The following is a 24,924-nucleotide window of genomic DNA, read 5'->3' as shown; positions in this document are numbered from 1 at the left end:
AAAAGTATGGGCTTTTTAGTCAGACCTAGGTTTGAATCCAGCTCCATCACTTATTAACTGGGAAATGTGTAGCTATCTCTCAAAATCTCAATGTTTTCATATATTACTGAGATTTTTATACATGCCCAAGTTTCAGGCTTGATCCCTAGTAGGGGGCGAGCATAAGGCAGCTGATCAGTGTTTCTCATCAATGTTTTCCCCTCTGTCTCTCTTTCTCCTCCCTCTCCTTCTCCCATTCTCTCTCTCTAAAAAAATCAATAAAAATATATTTTAAAAATATATAGTCCTGTAACAAATATCTTGCTATTCAACAGTGTTTTGGTTATTTGTGTTTCAGAAAACTGTTAATTGGATAGTCTAGAAATATAAGTTTAAATAAATATAGCACAAGGATTTTGTGGCTTACAAATTATATTCTGAAATAGTTTTATTTTAATAGATACAAGTTTTAATCCTCTGTCTTCAAGGTTAAACTTCTAAAAGATACCCTTGATGCCTGGAAGAAGGAAGTAGAAAAGAAGCCACCTACTATGTCAATAGATGATGCTTATGAAGTGCTTAATCTCCCTCAAGGACAGGGACCGTGAGTTATTTTCAGTATTATCTTCTCCCTTCCTCTTGCTGTTCCTGTTATGCGTGAGGAAGAGATTTTATAGCAATACTAGAGGCCCGGTGCATGGGATCCCTTGGCCTGGCCTGTGCCCTCTTGCAATCCAGGATCTCTCGGGGGATGTTGGACTGCCGGTTTCAGCCCAATCCCCAAAGGCCAGGCCGAGGGACCCCATTGGTGCACGAATCTGTGCACCGGGCCTCTAGTATGCATATAAGATCTTTGGTTAATCTCTTCCCGCCCTCCCCTTACCACCTCCCTGCTTCCCTCTGAGATTCGTCAGTCTGTTCCATGTTTCCATGCCTGTGATTTCTGTTCCTGCATTGAGAGTCTGCCCCCTCATGGTTAGTGTGCATCATAGTGACTGGTTGAACAGTCACTTGGGCTTTTATATATATATAGATGCCTGAGATACTAAATGACAGATGCTTTGGAAAGATTGCAGATTCATTTTATCAGTGAAATTTCACAGTAGAATAGATATGCTAGAGAAAAATAGTTTAAAAGACATTTTCTTAAGTATAAAACAGAATGTCTACATTTTGGGGAAGGTTGATAGTTAAGATAACTCAGAATTATAGAGCTCAAAGTGGTATTTTGGAAAATTTTAAAATAATTTCTTAGTTCTTCAAACCCCAAATATTGTTTTGTAATTATAAGTGAATGATAACTTTATAGAAGAAAAATTTAGATTTTATCTTTTACATGAAAAGATAATATATAAAGGATAATCTTAAATTTAACTGGGTTTGATTTGACACCTTATATATGATCATATATAGTAAAGTAAGGTTCTTAAAGTACCATTTTAGATGATTGTGTAAATATTTTTTCTTGCACCCTACTGTATTCATAAAACAGTTTTCCTATTTAACAGGCACGATGAGAGCAAGATCAGAAAAGCTTATTTCAGACTTGCACAAAAGTACCACCCTGATAAGAATCCAGAAGGAAGAGTATGTACTACCTGTGGAATTAGGGCTTTGGGATTGGCTTCCTTTTACTCTGTTACTGTTTTAGACAGAAAATAGATATATTCATCCTCTGTATCAGTATCTGCCTCATAAAGCCCAGGGTGTGTTTAACTGCATGAGTGGCCCTCCCTCAGTTTACCAAAAGTACTACCCTTGAGACTAGCAACTTAGGGATTTTATTCACATGGCTGTTTTAAGTATTAAGTGAGATAATGTATGTAAAGCACTTAGCAAAGGGCCTGCCGTAGTACTCAATAAATAGTAGGTCTTATATTTATTTCTATAATAATTTTGGGAACTATTTCTAGTATATAGCAGTTTAATATCATATTTATGGTGTAAACCAGTGAGGAAGACATTTTTAGTGAATGGTATTGAGATCATTGAAGAGCTATTTGGAAGGGGCTGGGGATTTCACCTTAAAAGTATACCAGTTAGATTACATTTGGAATGAATGCCTTCATGTAAAATAAAACAAAACAAAAAATAATAACTAAAGAAGTTATTGGTAAAATACAAACTAGCTATGTTCATATTTCAGATGTTCCACATTAAAAGTTAATTATCTCCGGTTTCATACAGGATATGTTTGAGAAAGTAAATAAAGCATATGAATTTTTATGTACCAAATCGGCAAAAATAGTGGATGGACCGGATCCAGAAAATATAATTTTAATTCTGAAAACGCAGAGCATTCTCTTCAACCGTCATAAAGAAGGTAAGCATGTGTTTTTTTCAAATTTTCATTTACCCTCCACCTAATTCTACCATGTTACTTTCTGAATATTAAAATTAGAATATTAAAATATTCTACAGCATATTTTAATAGAATTATTATTGCAAAAGGCTCTTGAAATCGTATTTTAGATATAGCAAAAGAGTAGTTTTTCATAGGAAGGCTCAAAATGGTGCTTATTTTATATCTATGTTTTTCAATATTTTGCATTCCAACAAGATTTCAGTACTCTTCCTAACTTTTTATCTTTAGCCATTTAGCAGCAAACATATTAAATGAGATCTAAAAGGGGTCTGGCAGTGTTTGATTCAAAGATGATTCCATGTTCTTAAATTACATATAAAAGACTCTGCCTATCATGACTCCAAAAGCCTCTAAAGGTTGAAAATGTCAAGTGTGTTTTGGTCTTTAATAGAGCAATAGAAACTTTTGAAATGACCGTATACTTCCTATTAACCTTTTATTCCCTATGGTAGCTGTAAAAACCCTCAGTTTGAAAACCACTGTTATAGATTAAGAAGTTGTGATTGTAGGGTACAGTGTTACTGGGACTTTTCAGCATGTTTGTAGTCCATTTGTGCTAACAGTGGCAGCCAAAAAGCTGGGAGTATATTGAAAAGTTTGAAGACTTTATGTTGCGGAGTTATGTTCAATATGGCAGATGTCCATTGGTTTAGGGACTGAACTTGGTTTACAGCACCAAGTGGGAGATCCATTTGCTCTGCAGGATGATGTTGGGAGAAAAGGAAGAGAGGACAAAGTGGGCAAGGAGGAGTGTGAGGGGAGGGATCTGACATAAGCAGATGGAACACTGGGTAATGAAGGGCAAGTGAAGTTGCAGTTTAGGTACATATTGGAGGGGTCAACTTGGGGATCTAGCAATTGGGTCATTAGAGAGTAGTGACTAATTGATTCACTTCTCATATGAATTGAATAGAACAGATTGTAAGCATTTAGTTATATGGTATTTGTTACTAATCAGTATGTGTTTAAAGGCATCTTTCAAACCATTGGGTTTTTTGTTTTTTAATATTTTTTTTTATTGATTTCAGGGAGGAAGATAGAGGGAGAGAGAGATAGAAACATCAACAATGAGAATCATTGATTGGCTGCCTCATGCATGCCCCCTACTGGGGATCGAGCCCACAACCCAGGCATGTGCCCTGACCGGGAATCGAACCATGACCTTCTGGTTCATAGGTTGAAACTCAACCACTGAGCCATGCCAGCCGGGCCATTGGTTATTTTTTAATGGCTGATAACCCTGTACTAGTCACAGATGAGGTGCAGTTGTGGCTCACCACTGGTTTGTTATCTAGATCAGAATGTTTTTTTCAGGCTACGTTTTCTACTTTTCCCGGCGTTGTTTATACCCCGTGAGCTTGGGGTGTGGGACCTGATCTGATAGGCTTAAAATGCATCCATTGTTCTTTCTTGCCACAAATATATATATGTATGTGTTAGGATTACTAGGACCAGTTGCAGGAGGCTTTTTTTAAAAAGCCATTTTAGAAATGCATTAAGGCAAATTATTGGTTATAATCAAAAGGTCAAAGCTTTATGCTGATTTCAAGTGGGATTATAGAGGCTCTTAGAAAGTCCCAGTCTCTTTGTTCTAGAATAAATTATAATCAGTATTTTTAAATGTTCGTTTTACGATAACTGGTGAAATAGAAAGAAAAGTGCATTTGTTATTCAGAAAGTAGAATATAAAAGATTCACTCATTTAAATCAAATGTCTACCCGGCCGGCATGGCTCAATTGTTGAGCTTCTACCTGTGAACCTGGAGGTCACAGTTCGATTCCTGGTCAGAGTACATGCCAGGGTTGTGGGCTTAGTCCCCGGTTGGAGTACAGGAGGCAGCAGATCAATGATTCTCTCTTATCATTGATGTTACTATCTCTCTGTCCTCTCCTTTCCTCTCTGAAATCAAGAAAAATATATTTTAAAAAAATAATAAAAATAAATAAATGAAATATCTCTCACTCTTTTCTTTACAAAGAAGTATGAAAATCATGATTGTTAATACAGTCTCTGGTGTGTTGGCTGTGTCTTGCTGTCTGTGATCAGGTGAAAAGTTGCAAAAATCACATGGGACAACATAGAAAGTCAATATGCGCAAAGGATCAAACACTAAATTCAGTTAATCTATCAGAAAATATTCTTTTACTAGTGTGGAAACATTTTAGAGAAATCAACCAAACAAGTTTGCTAGAAAAGAAAAGATCCAAGGGATTTGTAATTGTTTTAATTTCTTTTTATAAACTAGAATTAGGAGACATTTAAGATGTTGAATATTTTATCATTTTTTAATGCAATGTAATTGAACAGTGTCTAAATTAACTTTAGACACAGTTAGTTTTTGTTTTGTTTGTTGTTTTCCCAACACTAATCTTTGGTTATTTCAGATTTACAGCCTTACAAATATGCAGGATACCCCATGCTGATTAGGACTATAACCATGGAAACTTCAGATGACCTCCTTTTCTCAAAAGAATCACCTTTGTTGCCTGCTGCGGTAGAACTGGCTTTCCACACTGTCAACTGCTCAGCCCTCAATGCTGAAGAGCTCCGAAGGGAAAATGGAATTGAGGTAATATGGATGCCTTAGAGTTTACTTTCCAGCTAATTTAGATACATTGTATGACTCCTGGCAATAGAGAATTCACCAAGTACAAATAGTTGGTATAGTTTATATAATTTATGCCAACAGATAACAATGTTACATTCCCTATATTCTGGTATCAAAATTAAAGGTAGAAATGGAGCTTTATTTCATGTGAATTGGAGAGTATTAGATTCAGAATTGATAAGCTTAATATTACTTACAAAGTAGCTTATTGGGACCACTTAAAAAGAAACTTTTGGGAGCCCTTTGTTTACTTGTTTATTTAACAAATATTAATTGAGCAAACATTTACTTAACCAAGTATGTAATAGAAAAGGCTTTTCAGATTTCAAGTCAGAATGGCAACTTAATGGTTGGCTTCTTTCTCTGCAGGTGTTACAAGAGGCATTTAGTCGCTGTGTGGCTGTCTTGAATCGTTCTAGTAAACCAAGTGACATGTCAGTACAGGTGCGGCTAGTTTCTGATGTTTTGCTGAAAATCTTTGGTTCCTTTGGTGTTCTGATGTTTGCTGAAAACCTTTGGTGTGGAGTACACATATTACTCTGATCTCTGCCTTCATCTTCACATGGCATTCTTCTGTTGCTGTGTGTGTGTGTGTGTGTGTGTGTGTGTGTGTATGCCTGTCTCTGTCTAAATTTTCTCTTTTTATAAGGACACATATTTTATTGCATTAGAATCCATCTTAATGACCTTATCTTAACTTGATTACTAGTACATCTATAAAGATCCTATTTCTAAACAAGTTCACATTCTGAGGTACTTAGGGGTTAAGACTTAAACATATCTTATAAGGAAGACACAATTTGACCCATACATTGATATTGCAAGAAAGAAATAAAATCAGGAAAGAATAAGGTACACTGTAAGGGAAAGTTTCAGGAAATAGAGCTCACAAATTCAGGAACTTGTAAGTCTAATAAAAGTAAAGGGGAAAACTGAGAAATAAAAAACACCAAATAAAACTCCACACTGCAGCAAGAATTAAGCCAAAGCCAAAACCGGTTTGGCTCAGTGGATAGAGCGTCAGCCTGCGGACTGAAAGGTCCCAGGTTCGATTCCGGTCAAGGGCACGTAACTTGGTTGCGGGCACATCCCCGGTAGGGGGTGTGCAAGAGGCAGCTGATCGATGTTTCTCTCTCATCGATGTTTCTAACTCTCTATCCCTCTTCCTTCCTCTCTGTAAAAAATCAATAAAATATATTTAAAAAAAAAAAAAAAAAAAAAAGAAGCCAAAAATGCCTTTGATTTCTAGGTGTTCATTTTGTATCCTGCTATATTGCCAAATTCATTTATTAAATCTAGTAATGTTTTGGTGGAGTCTTTAGGGTTTTCTGTGTACACTACCATGTCATCTGCAAATAATGACAATTTTACTTTCTCCTTTCCAATTTGGATGCCTTTTATTTTTTCTTCTTGTCTGATCTCTATGGATAAAACTTCCAGTACTATTTGAATAAGAGTGGTGAAAGTGTACATCCCTGTCTTGTTCCTGTTTTTAGGGAAAACACTTTTGGTTTTTGCCCATTAAGAATGATGTTGGCTGTAGGTTTGTCATATATGGCCTTTATTATGTTGAGCTCTGATCCCTCTATTCCCACTTTGCTGAGAGTTTTTATAAAAATAGGTGTTGGATTTTGTCAAATGCTTTTTCTGTGTCAATTGATATGATCATGTGGTTTTTGTTTTTCGATTTGGTTATGTGACATATCACATTTATAGATTGTGAATATTGTACCAGCCTTGCATCCATGGAATAAATCCCACTTGGTCATGGTGTATTTTATACAACAACAAAAGAAAATGTATGGTTCCAAGAGAATTACACTATACCCTAACTCAGTGGTCGGCAAACTCATTAGTCAACAGAGCCAAATATCAACAGTACAACGATTGAAATTTCTTTTGAGAGCCAAATTTTTTAAACTTAAACTTCTTCTAACACCACTTCTTCAAAATAGACTCACCCAGGCCGTGGTATTTTGTGGAAGAGCCACACTCAAGGGGCCAAAGAGTGGCATGTGGCTCGCGAGCCGCGGTTTGCCGACCACTCCCCTAACTCAGACTTTAAATCTATGAGAACCACTTGAAGGGCTCTTTAAACCATGGGTTCTGAGCATCGCCTCCCCGTCCCCTGCCCACAGAGTTTCTGATTCAGTGGGTCTGGCATAGGGGCCTGAGAATATGCTTTTTTTATCAGATTCTCAGGAGCTGATGGTCTGTATATCACACTTTAAGAATCACTGCACTAAATTGCTTGTGATCTATTGGCTTTATTTTTTTCTCTCTTAAGATAGAGAATAATATAATGAACCATTATGTCCTCATTACCTAGTTTCAAATATTTGCCATTTTGCCATTCTTATTTCACTTCTACCCCTGCCTAATTTCCTTTTCTGTCTCCCTCCCCCAACTGTAGTATTTTAATTGGCTTATTTTCTGTTATGGTTATAATAGTTGAATTCTTTGATAGAAATTCCATCAAGAATTCATTAAGATCATTATAGAATGCATCTTGTTATGTGGCCTTTTGTTTATGCCAGCAAAATTTAGAACATAAAACAATTGAGTATAAGCTTTTTGAGTTTCAACCTCTACTTTGAAGTACAGTATATAAATAGAACTCTGGTTCTACAATGTTAATACTCTGGACAAAAATATTTTAATCCAGATATTGGCAAACTTTTTTTTTTTTTTTAATTCTCAACCAAGGATTTTTTTTTTATTGCTTTTTTATAGAGAGTAAAAGGGAGGGAGGAGAGAGAGAGAAAAACATTGATGTGAGAGAGTCAGATCAATTGGTTGCCTTCTGTACCAGCCCCAACTGGGGCCAGTATTGAACCTGAAACTCAAGTATGTGCCCTGATTGGGAATTGAATCTGCAACCCTTCCATGAGTGGGCTGGTGCTCTAACCATTGAGAAACACCAGCCTGGGCAGCAAACTTTTTTTTATAAAGGGCCAGAAAGTAAACATTTGAGGATTTCAGGCTACATACAGTCTCTGTTGAACGTTTTTGTGTGTGTGTGTGTGTGTGTGTGTGTGTGTGTGTGTGTGTGTGTGTGTTTTAGTAACTCTTTAAAAACGTGAAAACCTTAGCTCCCTGGCCATATAAAGACAGCCTAAGGTCGATTTGGCCGTGTACCATAGTGACCATGATATGGCAACCTTGCATCTACAGAAAATCTTAACCAGAAATACTAGTGATTTAATAGAAATATTCTATTTAATTTTGGAGCGTTATATATATCATTAAGTATTCACGAATCTTTGCTGATTTGATTCCCACTGTCTTAAGCAAGGAATACAGAGGTGACTTCTTTTTTTGCTCTGTTGTGTTGTCTACAGGTATGTGGACACATAAGCAAATGCTATAGTGTGGCTGCTCAGTTTGAAGAATGCCGAGAGAAGATTACAGAAATGCCCGGCATCATCAAGGATCTCTGTCGGGTGCTGTATTTTGGCAAGGTAGAGTTCACCTTTAATGCTTTCTGATAGAGCTGGCAATGAGTTTCCAAGTAGCCAGTCTCAGGTTTTTAAACAAGCTGTTTTCTCCAAATTATTATTTTTTTTCTTTTAATTCCCACCCAAGGATATGTTTTCATTGATCTTTAGAGAGAGAGAGAGAGAGAGAAACATTGACATGAGAGAAACATTGATCAGTTGCTTCCATAGGCCAACGCTTCAACCAACTGGCCGAGGCGAAGCCCTAATTATTTTTAAGTAAATTATTTGGCTCTCTAATAGCATTTTTCACAGAAGCATTGCTGTCAATGAAGGCTTTTGTTCCTAAGCTGGCCCACAAAGAATGAGACTAGTGACATAGCTAAAGAGAAATGGGTCTCATCTGAGCATTAAGAGAAAGGTAGGGAAGAAAGAGAAGACTAGTCTAAATAAATCTCATGAGAGTAAAGGACCACATAAAACCTGAAACTTAGCCAAGTCACTGCCTCATGGGAAGAAAGTCCAATTTAGAGATCTGAGAGTTGACTGTTTCCTCTTACTCCAGTACCGCTGAGGGAAGGAGAGATTTCTTGGGTGACTGACAGTGTGAGAGGTGTACTGTATATAGAACAGGATTGGAGTGCTGATGCTGAGCTAGGGTATCTAGAAGTAAGGGAATCTGATGAAAACATGTCCTCAACTACATTTACTTGATGTCCTTAGAAGTATTTAGCAAGAACAAACTGAATGACAGAAGTAAATTTGTACCTGCACTAAAGATATTGATAAACTTAAGTTGGTTGGCATGAGAATTTCTGTTAATTACCTTGTTACTATTTTTAGAAATTAAAATTGAATAAGTGAAATGAAGAAAATGATTCCCAAGTTTCTGAGCACTAGCCTCAAAGATAGTAATTCTGTGTTTTGTCACAGGGTCACTTTTAATTTTGGATTTTAAAGGATATAGGATTCAAATTTAAATTGGAAATAAAAATAGAAGAGGAGGTAAATATTTTGCATAATAAGATAGCTAGCTTGACATACATTCACATCCAATTTCTCTTGGGAGCTTCTTTTTAACTCTATAAATAATTCAATTATTCTTATTCTCTCAGAGTATTCCACGGGTGGCCGCTCTTGGGGTAGAGTGTGTCAGTTCTTTTGCTGTGGATTTCTGGCTACAGACACACCTGTTTCAAGCTGGAATTTTGTGGTATATGCTTGGTTATCTGTTTAATTATGACTACACACTGGAAGAGAGTGGCATTCAGAAAAGTGAAGAAACTAACCAGCAGGTAACTTGAGCACTGCTTTAATATTGCATTTAAACTCAAGCCATAGGTTAATGTGAAGCAAAGCTTCAGCTATCCAGAACCCCGAAGGCATACACTTTTTCAGAGATAACTAAGTTTATTGCTCTTTAATCCTCCAGACTATTTTTTTATCTTAACTAGGATTCAAGGCAAGGCAATTTTTAGTAGCATATACTGGATACAACTTAATTTTTTCTTGATTACTCAGCATCACCTGTAGGATTGCAAAATTATGGTTTTGTAACACAGGAAAAGATAACAATACTGTTGGGGCTAGCTCCCCCAAACACTTGAGTGCTTACCTGAATTTTACATATATTTTTTTCTGCCTATACTTTTGTATTTACTATCATTCATTATTCATTTTGTTATTTGTACGTGTCTTTAACAGTCAAATCTACCTGCTATTCCCACCCTACCCCCAGATGTGCTCCTTCCAGTTATCTACAAGATACTGTTTTGGTATAAATGAACTCACAGATTCTGATGCTCTTTTGTATAGGTACAAGAGTAACCTCTAATGCATAAACTCATTAATATCAGTGTTAGGGACTCCTGTGTCTTTTTTGGTTGTTAGCTTTCTGTTTTTTAAATGTGTCCCATACAGTTAATTGTGTTATTAATGTAAGATAGCAGATCTACTTTAATATCTTAATTTTTTTAAACAGGAAGTAGCCAACAGCCTTGCCAAACTGAGTGTCTGTGCTCTCAGTCGCCTTGGAGGGTATCTGCCTGAAGAACAAGCAACTCCAGAAAATCCAACCATCAGGAAAAGTTTATCTGGCATGCTGACACCCTATGTTGCTAGAAAACTTGCTGTGGTTAGTACTACTGAGGTATGTGCTTTACAGGTAGCCTGGGTTTTGATGAATATTGCAAAATCCTTTAAGTAATGCAGGAACATAAAAAGTTGAGTGCTGCAGGGAAACTAAAAATTGACAATGTTTATATGCTTGTTCTCTCGGCCAAGAAATTTAGTTTATTGTGTATTGATGCTAATGATCTATCTCTACAAGAGCTGTCTTTTTGTAAGTGTAAATTGACTTCATGTTTCAGTTGTGGAGCTACCATAATTGTGTGTTTTTTATCCTCACCTGAGTACTTTATTTTATTTTATTGATTTTTAGAGAGAGAAACATTGGTCAGTTGCCTCCTGTACATGCCCTAACCGGGGATCAAAACCAAAACCTTTTGGTGCACAGGACCACGCTCCACCAGCTGAGCCACCCGCCAGGGCAGAGCCACCATAATTCTTAAGTAATCTTGTCCCTTGGAATTATAAGGGACTGGACTGGAGTGGTGTTTCACAGTGGGCAGAGGGCTGGGAGCCAGGAGACCCAGGGTCAATTTTTAGTTGTTTCTCAGCTTTACCTTATTTAGGCGCAGGTTTGAAGTCCCAAAAGTAAATGCACACACACACACATGCATTCATGACAAAAATAAGTATGACCTTGGCAGACCTCCCAACTTTTTTGGCCGCTTTTGTGAGGATCACTGAGAAACAATCTACAAATGTAGCATTAGAGAATTAACCTATAGAAATCCATTAAATAGACTACTGTGAAGCCTTAAATTGTAAAGGTGTATTTAAAGGCATTCCAAGATGTTTAAAGTGTTTCAAGTGAAAAGACTAAACCCATTTTTGTATTAAAAAGCAATGAAAGGATGGATGAATCTGTACCAATCTGCTTATGTGTAGTTATCCGGAATGGCAGAATTGCAGGCTATTTTTATATTATTTTTATATTCTCTAGTGATTGTCTAATACTTTTGTTAAAAAAAAAAAAAAAAAGCCCTCAGGGTTTTAAATGTAAAGTATTTCTAGAACTTATAAATAGCTTCTAGCTTCCTTGTTTTTAATCCAGTCTGAGTGGGTCTGGTTCTGGTGCTGGGCACTGCTTTTTGGTGCCCCTCAACAAGAGGGAAGAGCTTTAGGTGTCACTCTTTCTTCTTTTTCTGGATTTTGTGTTTATTAATGTGATGGGTTTTGCTGACTGAAAACTAGCAAGTTGTTGATTAACTACTACAGGAAAAAAGAACTAGTAGCACTTCAAAATGTTGGCTTGAACTTCATCTGGACATATTAAATGCTTATTTTAAACTGCTAGTTCTCAAAGTCTTACAGTTTTCCTACTAATATGTTTTTTCAGTCATTTTTCTTAACATTTGGAAACAAGGGTTGGGTGTGTTTGTATAAGATGGAGGCATTAACCCTTGCTTTCCTCCTGGCATAGAGCTCTATAAATGTAAAATGTAAAATAGTTTTACTAAAACATATAAAGGAAAGTCAAATGTCTATGTATAGTTACTATGGAGGAAAGCTAAGTGGAGGGGAAGCACAGTGGATAGGGAAGCAGTCATAGCTATGTCTGCTGAACTGTTTCCTGCAATTTGGAATTAGGGCTTGGCCTAGAAAAGAGGAACTGACTCTGTCCGTACATTTTATTTTCCTTCCTAGGAGTATGCTTCATAAAGATTTAGATTTTTGTTTTCAAATAAATGTGTATAAAGGCAGTATGATTTCTTTTAAGCCTATGTTTACTGAGTTTATTAAATGCTTTAACACAAATATATTGTGTAATTTTCACCAAAGCAGAGCCAATGTTAAGTCAAACAGATTCAAATTTGAATCCTTGTTTCACCACTTAAGGATTGTGAGACCTGGAACAAATAATTTGCCCTCTCTCAGCCTTAATTTTTCTCAGGTGCACATGGATAATATTATCAGACTTTTTAGAATTACTGAGATACCTGTTATTGAGCTCTGTTCTATTTAAAGCGCCTGTTACCAAATGTAATAGACAATTTTAGTAAACGATAACTTCAATGTATTTTTACTAAATGTTACAAAACTTACTCTGTTTCCTAGATTTTGAAGATGCTTAACAGCAACACAGAGAACCCCTATTTGATATGGAACAATTCTACAAGGGCAGAGCTACTTGAATTTCTTGAATCCCAACAAGAAAACATGATTAAAAAAGTAAGTTACTGTTTTAAAAAGTTTTGGGTAACTTACTCTGATGGAATCTCTGGAAATGTAACTTAGCATTGACAAAGCAGAAGCCCATTTCTCCCATTTGGTGTTAATTAAGCCTATACATAGCTTTTTGCCACCTAATATTTAAGAATACTAGTAGCACTTAAGAATTTAAGAATACTTCTTATTATATTTAATAATACATTGAGATTTTTTGTTGTTTTTGTTACCACTAATATATACCTGTCTTCTATTTCAACCAGTTTTTGCACCCAGAAGCCTTGCTAATTATTCTTTCCAGCCTCTATTCCCCAGCAAATCAAAATTGCTTTTGGTATCTAAATTGAATAATTTATCCTATTCTGACACCTTTCAGTGGAGAAGCTGTTAAACCATTAAATACAACAACAAAAACCAGTGGGATGAAAAATATGGAGAAAACCTGGATAATACATATACTAGATGATTGGGTTTTGACGTTTTTTGTTGTTGTTAATTCTTACCCAAGGATATTTTTCCATGGATTTTTAGAGAGAATAGAGGGAGGGAGGAAGGGGGACAGAGAGAGAGAGAGAGAGAGAGAGAGAGAGAGAGAGAGAGAGAGAGAGAGAGAAATTGATTGGTTGCCTATTATACCACACCCCAACCAGGGATCGAACCCACAACCTAGGTGTATACGCCCTGACCAGGAATTGAACCTGCAACTGCAGCCTTTTTGGTGTATGGGATGATACTCCAACTAACTGAGCCTCCCAGCCATGGCTCTCCCATTTCTCTTTTCTGTCTTTCTACTTTTTCTTAAATGGAAACTCTTCTTGATTTGTTAACCTGTTTATTTAGACAGCACTTCATTTAATATATTACTTTTTAAACCAGTAAAAATGTCACCCTATATCTGACTAGGCCTAATGCCTGCTGAATGGAGTGACAAGAACCAAGTGTTATACTTGCTTTATGAACACTAGCTCTAAGACACTTCATTGGCTGGCTTCTGTGATCTTTTGAAATTTTAAAATGAGTAATAATATTAGTCTTTGACTAGAAAATAACAACTCTACACCCATTCCAGAGTCCATAGTACTGCTTAATAACCTTATAATTGCAATTGCAATGGGTGCTATCTCTAACCCACCACATTTTTTCCCTCTGAAAAATGAGTGGGTCTTTTAAGTTTTTTATCTGATGTTGTTAAACTGAATATGTAGATAGATTTATAATCCAGTCAGTATTGATTCTGATGCATATCTAACAGTCTATTTTCTTTTTTTTTTAAAGGGTGATTGTGACAAAACTTATGGATCAGAATTTGTCTATAGTGATCACGCCAAAGAACTTATTGTAGGCGAGATTTTTGTTAGGGTGTATAATGAAGTCCCTACTTTCCAGCTAGAGGTAAGCTCTCTATTAGTTTTGTCTGCTACTTTTGCCCATTTTTACCACACTGTGTACATAAAATAATTCCTGTTCTTTGCCAAATGCTTTATACCAGCCTGGCTATGTGATGGGGTGACCATTGATAATGTATAAGCCTCTTTATTTTGAAAGTTGAAGAATTTAATTTTGTGGATTCAATAGTAAGTTATTCCTTGCCCAGCTGTTCCTTATGTTATGCATAATGGTACCCTACTGTCATGTATATGTGCCTTCAACTTATTAGTCTCTCATGGAAGTGCAAGGCCACTTGGACACTCAACTTTGTCATGTAGAATATCCTCCTCTGGCTAGTTATTAGACGAAAATAAGAAAATACAGGTGGAGAACAAGTATTTTTTTTTTTTTTTTTTTTTTTTTTTTTTTTTTTTTTTTTTTTTTTTTTTAATGATTGGGGTCACATCAGCTTGTCAGTTCCAGAAGCAAATTGAGGAGCTTCTTTTTCTTCTTAGTGCTTGGAGATTGTGTAGGAATATTTTGTTATAGGGTTTTTTTGTTTTGTTTTGGAGAGGATGGTAAGGAGGATTTGGTGATTAATTGGTTTTTAAGGAGGGTAGAAGTGGAGCTTTGTTTTTGACTTTGCTCTTAGCAGAAAAGGAATTTACTAAACCATAAATTGTATTATTTAGCTGTTAAGCAGAATGAATTCAGTGATTTTAAAGATCCCTTTGAAAACTGTCCTTTGAATTTATATTCTAAATATATATAATTTTAAAATGTTAAAATATAACCAAATTGTAGAATTTACATCTAATGTTATTCATTACTTTTATTGGTAAAGATAAGTGATACTGTAATCTCAGCATTGTTATACTAAAGTTCTCATGGGAGTATATTTGATCTCTAATGTATTGGGACAGAAAATGTTGAGAAACACTTCATAATGTGACTGAGTTTTATCTCCGCTTCCCCCAGTTTGTTTTTAAGTCATCATCCAAGGACATCTTTTTTTTTCCCCCCATTGATTCTAGAGAGAGAGGAAGGGAGGGAGAGAAACATCAATGTGAGAGAGAAACAATCATTTGCCTCCTGTATGGGCCCCGACCGGGTATTGAACCCACAACCTGGGTTTGTGCTCTGACTGGGAATCGAATCCATGACCCTTTGGTGCACAGGATGATGTTCTACCCACTTAGCAACGCCTGCCAGGGCTTTCCTCCCATTTTTAATCCATAGGTATGTTTATGTGTATGTACAGTCACTTTAGTAGCTTGAGTTTTTGCTGTTGTTGTTTGGTTGGTTGTTTTTTTTGCTATGGAGTCTTTGTTATACATCATTTCTGAAGGCACACATGTCTTTAAATATATCTCCACTCAACTTAGGTTCCAAAAGCGTTTGCTGCAAGTCTCTTGGATTACATAGGCTCACAGGCCCAGTACCTCCACACGTTCATGGCTATCACACATGCTGCAAAAGTGGAGTCAGAACAACACGGAGACCGCTTGCCAAGAGTGGAAATGGCTTTGGAGGCTCTGAGAAATGTCATAAAATATAATCCAGGTGTGTGACTATATCCTTGGTCAGTTAGATCCTTATAATAGAGGGCCTGAAAAATCCAGTTCTCAGTTTTATCAGGAAAAATTACTTGGTTATAATGCTATACCTGACATAACTTTAAGAGGACTTGACCCCATAATATTTTTATGTGTAAACAGTAGGCTGGAAAGATAGGTCAAGGCACCATGGTTACAAGAGTCTCAGTGAGTTGAAAAGGCAGAATCACTTGATAATGTAAAATTTCAAATTGATGACATAGTTGACATACCAAGTGTAAGTGCTTAAATTAGATTTATTAGGTGATATAATTTTTGTCTCTCCTGGTCCTTAATACAGTGCCATATGCATATGGACACACATAGTTTTGAAAAACTGAGTGTTTGATGTGTAAAATTTGAAATAATGAAAATGTGAAATTTTTCATTTTTAAACATCTTTAAGAGGACATTTCCAAAAACACCATCCCTCTTGCCTGACTCTAGGGGAGACAGATGAATGAAAATCTAAATGCTTCTTATTCTAGCTTTGATAACAAATATAGAATATAAACCTTAATACAAATGGAATTTACGTTACCATTAATAATTATCTTCCAGATACTTTTTTGCTCTTTTCAATATATGTTATAATACTAATAAAATTCTGACTTTTTGTTTATTGCCAACAAATTAGTCCAAGAAAACAACAGTAATGAAATGTTTTTAGGAATTTAGTCATTTCCATGGTATACATTGGGATGTTATTAAAGGCAGTGTTATATACTCTGAGGAAAACCTTTTTTTATTGTTTGTAGTTGGCATAGTAGAATGGTATTAGTGGTGTATTAGGTACAAATAATTGCAGTAAAGCAGACTATTGATTTGGAACTTACAAAAATAGAGGAAGGGCTTGCACAGAAACTGTTTTGATAGTATCTATAAAGTTCATGTATCAGGATCACATGCTCACTTGTAATTTAGAAATACGGTTTATGTGTTGTTGATGTATTTATAATAATTACCTGTTAAGTGGTTTACAAATGAATTTAAAAGCAACTTATAGAATATTTTCAGATCCTTTAAGTTGAGGGATCATAGTGAATTATGGGGCCTCAAAAGATTACAAATTACACTATATGTTTTACTACCGTGTAATAAAAGGAAATACATGCTGAACAAAACCTTAATATTTAATGTTTTTGTTTTATTGACAAGATGGGAGTGAATATGTGGGATTGGGGTTTGAGGTGGGTAGAAATGGAAATAAATTTTACATATTTTCACAAGTATCCCTGTAATACGCATATCAGTTTGTTTGTAGTGTAGTCCTCAGGTGGCTGAGTTCTAACTCAGTCTTAATTAAAAGCCAAATGATGTCACACTCTCCCAAAATATAATTAGGCTGGGGTGAGTAGGGTAGCAGCTCTAAGGTCAAGAGATAGAGTATCATTACCACCATATACCTTTTATTTTTGAGTTCTATTTGATAAATTTCTTGTTTTTAGTCTGAGGCTAGGGGTGGGGATGGAAATGGAAGCAAAACAAACATAAGAAACTCTAATAGATTAGTCTTGCCTAATACTTACTGTGGCTTAGAGATACTTTACTCACGTCATATCACAAATATTGAGAAAAGCTTAACAGACCCATAATTGACAGTAAACGATAGTGTGTATTGGTTTTCTGAATGTTTGAAATTTAGGACATCTCTTAGAAATAAAAAGAATAACATTTTATTCTTATTCCTTAGGCTCTGAAAGTGAATGCATTGGGCACTTTAAATTAATATTTTCTCTTCTCCGAGTCCATGGAGCTGGTCAAGTGCAGCAATTGGCTTTGGAGGTAAAAAAATGTACTAAAGTATGTTGTCTTTCCTGCCACTTACTATGTATGGTGTGAGCCTTGGTTAATCACCATCTGAAGCTGAATGGAAGTTTACATGTTTATTGTGTCGTTTTTTATTTTCCATTTTGTCTTTAAGTCAAGTGTGGATGTTTTTTAAAATTTGAATTAATTTACTCATTTTGAAGAGCAAATGTTATGCAGTCATAACATTTTCAAGATCATACTCAGTAGTCATCGTCTGCTATGCATTGAAATGCATTATATATTGTCATGTAGTGTGGGTTTAAAAATTGACTTTACTCGGATGTTTGGAATCAAGAAAAAGTGTCAGGGTTTCTCTGATCTTTATGTGTCCCCACAGAGAGACATTTGAGATCAGGGTACTCAGGTTTGTGTTCCAGAGAAAGGACAAACACCAAATTTAGCCCTGCAGTAATGAGTTAATGATTGGGTTAAAAAAAAAACAAAACAGTTAAATTAGTTAAAAAGCTTATTAACAAGCATGTTCTTTTCTTTTAATTTTAAACATTTTAAAACACATTTTTATTGATTTCAGAGAGGAAGGGAGAGAGAGATAGAAACATTCATCAGCTGCTTCCTACATGCCCCCCCAATGGGGATCGAGCCCAAACCTGGGCATGTGCCCTTGACTTGGGGCCCTTCAGTCTGCAGGCTGATGCTCTGTCCACTGAGCCAAACCAGCTAGGGCAGTGGTCAGCAAACTGTGACTCGCGAGCTGCGGTTTGCCGCTCTGTTGACTAATGAGTTTGCCGACCACTGGATAGGGGCTTAATCACAAGGAACAACAACAGCCTGTAATTATTGGGATCGAGAGTCTAGATCAGTGGTCGGCAAACTCATTAGTCAACAGAGCAGCAAACCGCAGCATGCGGCTCTCGAGCCACAGTTTGCCAACCACTGTGTTAGGTCATTATACTTAATTCTTACCTCTAAATTAGTAGGAAGCTAATGTACATCATATGGATATGAGCATTAGCATTTTCATTCTTTCTCAAAAGAGCAAATAATAAAGCCAATCTTTAAAATTAAACTATTCTCTAAATATTAAAGATTTGTCCTCCAAACATTTTTCTCACTTTTGTGAAGCCTTAAATTTATTTAGGTTTAGCTAAATTGAGTTAATTAGATTTAGGTCAGAAATTATTTCCAAAAATCTTAATATCCTGTTAATTAATTTACAGGTTGTAAATATAGTGACATCGAACCAAGATTGTGTCAACAATATTGCTGAATCAATGGTTTTGTCCAATTTATTGGCTCTTCTACATTCATTACCATCAAGTACGTATATTCACAAGTGGTCTTTTAGAAACCACAGCACAGCCAACCCATGCTGGGGCGCAGTTACACAAATGACATAAAGTCTTTGACGTGGCGTTGTCCATATTTAGTTTTGGAATATTTTAAGTGGTATTCTTTATGTTAGATTTGTCTTCCTAGTTATGATTTTCCACTAAATTATTAAAATTATTTTGTATTTCCCATGTCAGAGGTTGAAAGTTGGATGTAAGAGAGTTCCAAGTAAAGGAAATTAACAAGTTTGCTAAGTATAAGCTACCCATGAGCAATTGAGGATTGGCTAATATCCCATGGTTTATTTACAAGCATAATTGGTCTTGGATGATAGAAAAAAGTGCTTAAGATAAAAATTACCCTGTGTTCAGCCTGGAATTGAATTCTTCATTATTTGTTCTTCACTGATTTAATGCTGATAGAGGCTGTTACCAACAAAATGAGATCAATTTTTAAAAAATACATCAAGCTGATTTTTTTTTGAATATAGCACGTACTAATTAGTATTGTTCTCCTGCATGGTAACATAGCTCACTCCAGATAATCAGCCTTTGTTGTTTTAGTCTTAGCCTAATACGAGGCAGCTTCCATCCTCTTTGCCAACTGTTTACTTCTTTGGTCACCTCTCTGTCATTGGCTGTAGAAGAGTCAAGTCCAGTAGCCCAGTATAAGTCCATGACAAGGAGTGGGAGGTGCACAGACTGTCCAGAAGGATGCTGTTAGGTCTAAGATAGAAATAGTGTCTTGCAACTGCTACTTTGCTCATTTCTCTGAGATAATAGTACCCAATGAAAATCTTAAATGCCTGATCAGAGTGTCCTCAGGTGTCAGGATGTGAGAAAATTTTGTTTATGCTCTGAACAATGAGGTAGGAAGACAAGCATATTGGTTATGAATATGCACTTTGGAGTCAGATTGACCTCTATACAAAATTGAGCCATGCCACTTACTGAATATGAAACCATGGACTGGTTAAACCCGGCCTCAGCTTCCTCATTCATAATAAGCCATGATAATGTCTGTCTCACTGGTTATTGTGAAGATCTAAATGTGATGCCCTATTAGAGCACCTGGTTCTGTGCCTGGCACAGAATTGATACCCAGTAAATGTAAGCTTACTGGTGATGCATTCCTTGAAACGTCTTTTTGTCTGCAGGTCGCCAGCTTGTTCTAGAAACTCTTTATGCTTTGACATCAAGTACAAAAATAATTAAAGAAGCAATGGCAAAAGGTAATGTACGGAGTGCTTTCTCATCCAGTAATGCTCAATAATGATGACACGTTGTATAGTTTATAAACTAGAAGAATGTTTTAGAAGGCTTGTGGTTTTAAAAAATATCAATTGCATTGAGTTAAAATAAAGTTGAAAATGAATTCTACTGACTTAAAAATTTATATTTTTTATGTATAGTATAAATACTAATTCTCTTTTTCTTTCATAGGAGCTTTGATTTATTTACTAGATATGTTCTGCAATTCAACACATCCACAGGTTCGAGCCCAAACAGCGGAACTTTTTGCTAAAATGACAGCAGATAAACTAATAGGTCCAAAGGTGAGCACAGAATAGGTTCTTAGGAAGAAATTAATTATTAAAGCTCTGTCACTTTGATACTGATTTCATGAAGTTTACCAAAGTCCAAGAAGGTGAGGGTAAGGAAATGATGATGTGAAAGTTGGAAGATTGACATAACTGAAAATTGTTCCTGTAATGACTAGTTTGAGAAAAATTATAGTCAAGAAAGCCTGCACTGAAATTGAGAAGTTTTTGTTTGTTTTTAATATATATTTGTATTGATTTCAGAGAGGAAGGGGAGAGGGGGGGAGAGAGAGAAACTTCAATGATGAGAGAGACTCATTGATCAGCTGCCTCCTGCACACCCCGTACTGGGGATCAAGCCCACACCCTGGGTACATGCCCTTGACCGGAATCGAACCTGAGACCTTTCAGTCCACAAGCTGATGCTCTATCCACTGAGCCAAATCAGCCAGGGCTGAAATTGAGAAGTTTTAAGACAGAGTTTGGATTATGATGATAAATTTCTTATCTCCCTCAAAGAAAGAACAAAAGTATCTTTAGGTTATGAGAGAAGATACCTCTAAATAGAATCCATCCAGACACAGCTGAGTCAAAGTCTCTTTCTGTTATTAGCTCATTAAGACATAGTGCTCATTTAAGCATGTCCGCCAGCCCACTAAGCAGCAGAGACGTGGGAACACCATGAGCTAAAGGCTCCTGGGTCCCCACTTCCAGAGTCTGATTTTACATCAGTAAAACAAGCTGGATTCAGTTATTATTTTCTTGTAATCTCATAATCTAGGTATTGAGACTGTCACAAGACCTGAAACAGTTCTTTGGGAATAAGGTTAATAGTCTGTCATCAGCAGGGTTGATGAGATGACGGAGACTATATTAGGATGCCTATAGAAAGGGTCTATGAATATTCTGTATGAATATTGATATTTAATGAGTTTTCTTAAAGCTAGAGATGGGTAGTGCATAATTATAATATTTAATATTAATGTTTTAAATAATGTTTTAGGTATTTAAAATAAATATGTACTGCTCTTGACATTGAACTCTTCAGTAATTTTTTTGACCTTTGAAATAAATGAGGAACAAATTTTATTGAGATGAATATATTTTTACTTAAATTTTCTATATAGGAAAAATACAAGTGTCAGCAAGAGATTCTAGAACTGGGGTCAGTAAACTTTTTTTCCCTTTTTTGTAACAGCCTTATTGCGATATAATTGACATACCACACAATTCTCACATATAAAGTGTACAATTCAGTGATCTATATATATAATAGAGAAATATGCTAATTAACCGGGACACTGTAACGGGTCGACCGGACAGGAGGAGGGGGCGGGATGGCAGGGGCCTCCGTGCGCCTGCGCTGGCAGAGGGCCTGATCTTCAAAGGCCGGAGAGGGAGGCAGGGCTGGACCGGCAGCAGCTGCAGCTGTTGCAGGGCCTGGAGAGGGAGGCAGGGCCAGACCTGTGACTCAAGGTTGGGCGGTGCCGCGCAATTTCGAATCGAACTCTGGGCTCCTAGTTTTATTATATTTATAGATTGGGTAATCACAGTCAATTTTGGAACATCTTTTTCAACCTGGGGGTGGGGCAACATTCTCTTTAGTGATCACTCCCATTCCCCCTCTTCCCAGAACCTGGTAACCACTAACCTACTTTCTGTCTCCATAGATTTGTCTATTCTTGGCATTTCACATAAATGGAATCATACAGTATGTCGTCCTTTGTGACTGGTTTCTGTCATTCAGCATAGTGTTTTCAAGGTTCATCCATGTTGTAGCAAGTATCTTCATTCCTTTTTATTGCCAAGTAATTCCATTATGTAGATACACCACATTTTGTTTTTCCATTTATCAATTGATGGACATGTGGATTGTTTCTTCTTTGTAGCTACTCTGAATAATGCTTCTGTGAACATTTTTTTTTAAATTTCTTTATTGATTAAGGTATCACATATTTGTCCTCATCCCTGTGAACCTTTTTTTGACATGTTTTAGTGTGGGTAGGTATTTTTATTTCTCAGAGTGGAATTTCTGAATCATATGGTAATACTAGTTTAGCATTTCAAGCAACGGTCAGACTATTTTCCAAAGTGGCTCCACTATTTTACGTTCCCACCAGCAGTGTGTGAGAGTTGTAATTTCTCCACATCCTCTCTGACACTTGTTATATGTCTTTTTTTATTATAGCCACTTTAGTGGGGTGAAGTGGTGTCTGGGGGTTTTTGAATTACATTTTCCTGGGGGCTAATGATGCCTATTGGCCATTTGTACATCTTTTTTTTGGAGAATTATCTGTTCACATTTTTTGCTCATTTTTTTAATTGAGTTATTTGTCTTTTTACTTTTAAGTTGTAATTGTTTTTTATATAGTCTGGATACCAATTCCTTACCAGATGATAGGATTTGCAAATATTTTCTCCCATTCTGTGGATGTCTTTCCTTTTTTTTATGGTGTCTTCTGAAGTTGAAACTATCTTTTTTGTTGTTCCTGTAGTTTGTGCTTTTGATGTTATATCTAAGAAATCATTGCCTAACCCAGTGGTGGGCAAACCGCAGCTCGCGAGCCACATGCTGCTCGCGAGCCACATGCTGCTCGGGAGCCGCGGTTTGCCGCTCTGTTGACTAATGAGTTTGCCGACCACTGTCATATACTACCCTTTACCTCTTTGCACACAATATGCCAAAATTGCCTAATCCTCACAGCTTCCAACTATTCGGTAACATTTAGTCTAGTCCAGTGGTCGGCAAACTCATTAGTCAACAGAGCGGCAAACCGCGGCTCACGAGCCGCATGTGGCTCGCAAGCCGCGGTTTGCCGACCACTGGCCTAACCCAAAGTTACAAAAATCCCTGCCCATATTTTCTCCTAAGATATTAATAGTTTTAGATCTTGTTTTTATGTCTTAGATCCATTTGAGTGAATCTTTGCACATGGTGTAAGGTAAGGGAGAGGCTGGTAAACTTTTTTTTTTTATAAAGGGCCATATAGTAACTATGTTATCCTTTGTGGGTCATACGATTCTTGCAAATACTCAACTCTGCCTTTGTAACAGGAAAGCAGCCATAGACAGTAACTTGAAGGTGTTTGATCAAAGGATTTGCGTTATATAAAAAATTTTTTATTTAAATGTCTGAAAGTGTATACACACTAGTAAGTGATCACTTCTTATTTGAATTCTGTCATTATCAAGAAAAGTGACATATTCCTATTTTATAGATTTTGCCATGTAACTGACATTGTTTTCTTTAGTTCATTGACTGCGAGTAGGTTCAGAGACAAATTTGTAGTCTCTCACTAGCAATTGTACAGAGCTTTTAATGTTTCCTTTGTGTACTGACTTCATATTAGTCTCATTCATTCAAGTACATTTTTTGAGTATCTATGTGTCAGGGGCTGTTGAATAGTGAGCAAGACACCTGGGCTGGGGGAGTTTCCAGAAGACAAGATTTGAGCACAGACTTGAATGACAGGAAGGAGACAGAACAATGTGAAGACCTGAGGGGAGAAACTTACCTTCCCAACTTTTATTTTGCTTTTGTACTTACTATGCCTCACATTAATTTTCAGTTTGTGTGGATGTGTGTTTTTTTAAAGCTTCTTTTAAAATCCTTTATGGAAAAAGTCACAGTATAATATAAAACATGGTATAGCAAAATAAATGCACTAAAAATACTCGTAGGACACAAAGCATAAGAAAAATTTATTTTTGAGGGTGGGGAGCATGGAGTGGAGTTGGGAGGAATAGGCCAGCTAAGGGTGTTCTGGGCAGAAGGAACGGCATGTGCAGGGCATGGTCCCGAAGGGAAGGGTGTGGTCTGGGAACTTTGTACACCAAGGATACTGAATTTCTTAGTTTCTTAAATTTGAGGCAGAGCGTGGAAATGAAACTAGATAGGTAAGTAGGAGCAGGTCATAATGAGGCTTGTTAAAGTTACCTTTGCATAAACCGAGATTTACTTGTTGACCCAATTTGATTTTTGGATAATAGTGACTGCTCATTTCAGCCATAACACAAATTACAGCAATAGTCTATCTTAGAGAGATATAAAACAAGTGAAATATTGAGATGTTTCCAATAGGTTATTTTGTTTTTCTCAAACCTCATATAGGTTCGACTTACATTAATGAAATTTCTGCCAAGCGTTTTCATGGATGCCATGAGAGACAGCCCTGAAGCTGCTGTCCATATTTTTGAAGGAACTCATGAAAATCCAGAGTTAATTTGGAATGATAGTTCCAGAGATAAAGTGTCCACAACAGTTAGAGAAATGATGCTAGAGTAAGTAAAGATATGCCTCATAACCTTTGGCCTTGAGGTAAAATCACCGGGAAGGGCATATGTCTTCCCCATTGTCAGCTCTCTGAGACTTACTCTGAAGGCTAATGAAAGTGTATCCTGTGACTGAAGTTTAACATCCCCATTTTTCCCCCCAAGGCACTTTAAAAATCAGCGAGACAACCCGGATGTAAACTGGAAGGTAAATATACTTTCATTCAGAGAAAGAAATTTTGCATTTTTTGTTCTTATATTTTAAAATTTCTGCTGAGTTTAATGCCACCCTCTTAGATACTTAGTCATTAAAGTAGAGTTGGGAGGGACAGGCCAGCTACTTCCTCTGGCAAATAAGATTTTA

At 36.5% G+C, this 24,924-nt stretch overlaps 1 protein-coding gene across 4 annotated transcripts in view; it reads left to right on the top strand.

Annotated features, from left to right (window-relative positions):
* The window catches only part of DNAJC13 (DnaJ heat shock protein family (Hsp40) member C13), a 112,639-nt gene that overhangs the window by 74,693 nt on the left and 13,022 nt on the right, over positions 1-24,924 (top strand). For all 4 annotated transcript variants that reach the window (XR_013960780.1, XM_080671760.1, XM_080671759.1 and 1 more), the window contains 17 exons: positions 468-583; positions 1,488-1,566; positions 2,167-2,302; positions 4,730-4,914; positions 5,323-5,397; positions 8,295-8,414; positions 9,506-9,685; positions 10,372-10,539; positions 12,573-12,686; positions 13,959-14,075; positions 15,437-15,614; positions 17,340-17,431; positions 18,637-18,736; positions 19,905-19,979; positions 20,191-20,303; positions 24,400-24,569; positions 24,726-24,768. Coding sequence is in view for 3 of the 4 variants with exons in the window: in XM_080671760.1 (XP_080527886.1) it covers positions 468-583; positions 1,488-1,566; positions 2,167-2,302; positions 4,730-4,914; positions 5,323-5,397; positions 8,295-8,414; positions 9,506-9,685; positions 10,372-10,539; positions 12,573-12,686; positions 13,959-14,075; positions 15,437-15,614; positions 17,340-17,431; positions 18,637-18,736; positions 19,905-19,979; positions 20,191-20,303; positions 24,400-24,569; positions 24,726-24,768 (2,061 nt within the window). In the remaining variant the exon portion in view is untranslated. The remainder of the gene's footprint in view (positions 1-467; positions 584-1,487; positions 1,567-2,166; positions 2,303-4,729; positions 4,915-5,322; positions 5,398-8,294; positions 8,415-9,505; positions 9,686-10,371; positions 10,540-12,572; positions 12,687-13,958; positions 14,076-15,436; positions 15,615-17,339; positions 17,432-18,636; positions 18,737-19,904; positions 19,980-20,190; positions 20,304-24,399; positions 24,570-24,725; positions 24,769-24,924) is intronic.

The sequence above is a fragment of the Plecotus auritus genome (assembly GCF_963455305.1).
Source record: "Plecotus auritus genome assembly, chromosome: 6".
NCBI classification, from domain to species: Eukaryota; Metazoa; Chordata; class Mammalia; order Chiroptera; family Vespertilionidae; genus Plecotus; species Plecotus auritus.
Note: the sequence above shows the minus strand (reverse complement) of the source record. Positions and strands in the feature narration are given on the sequence as shown.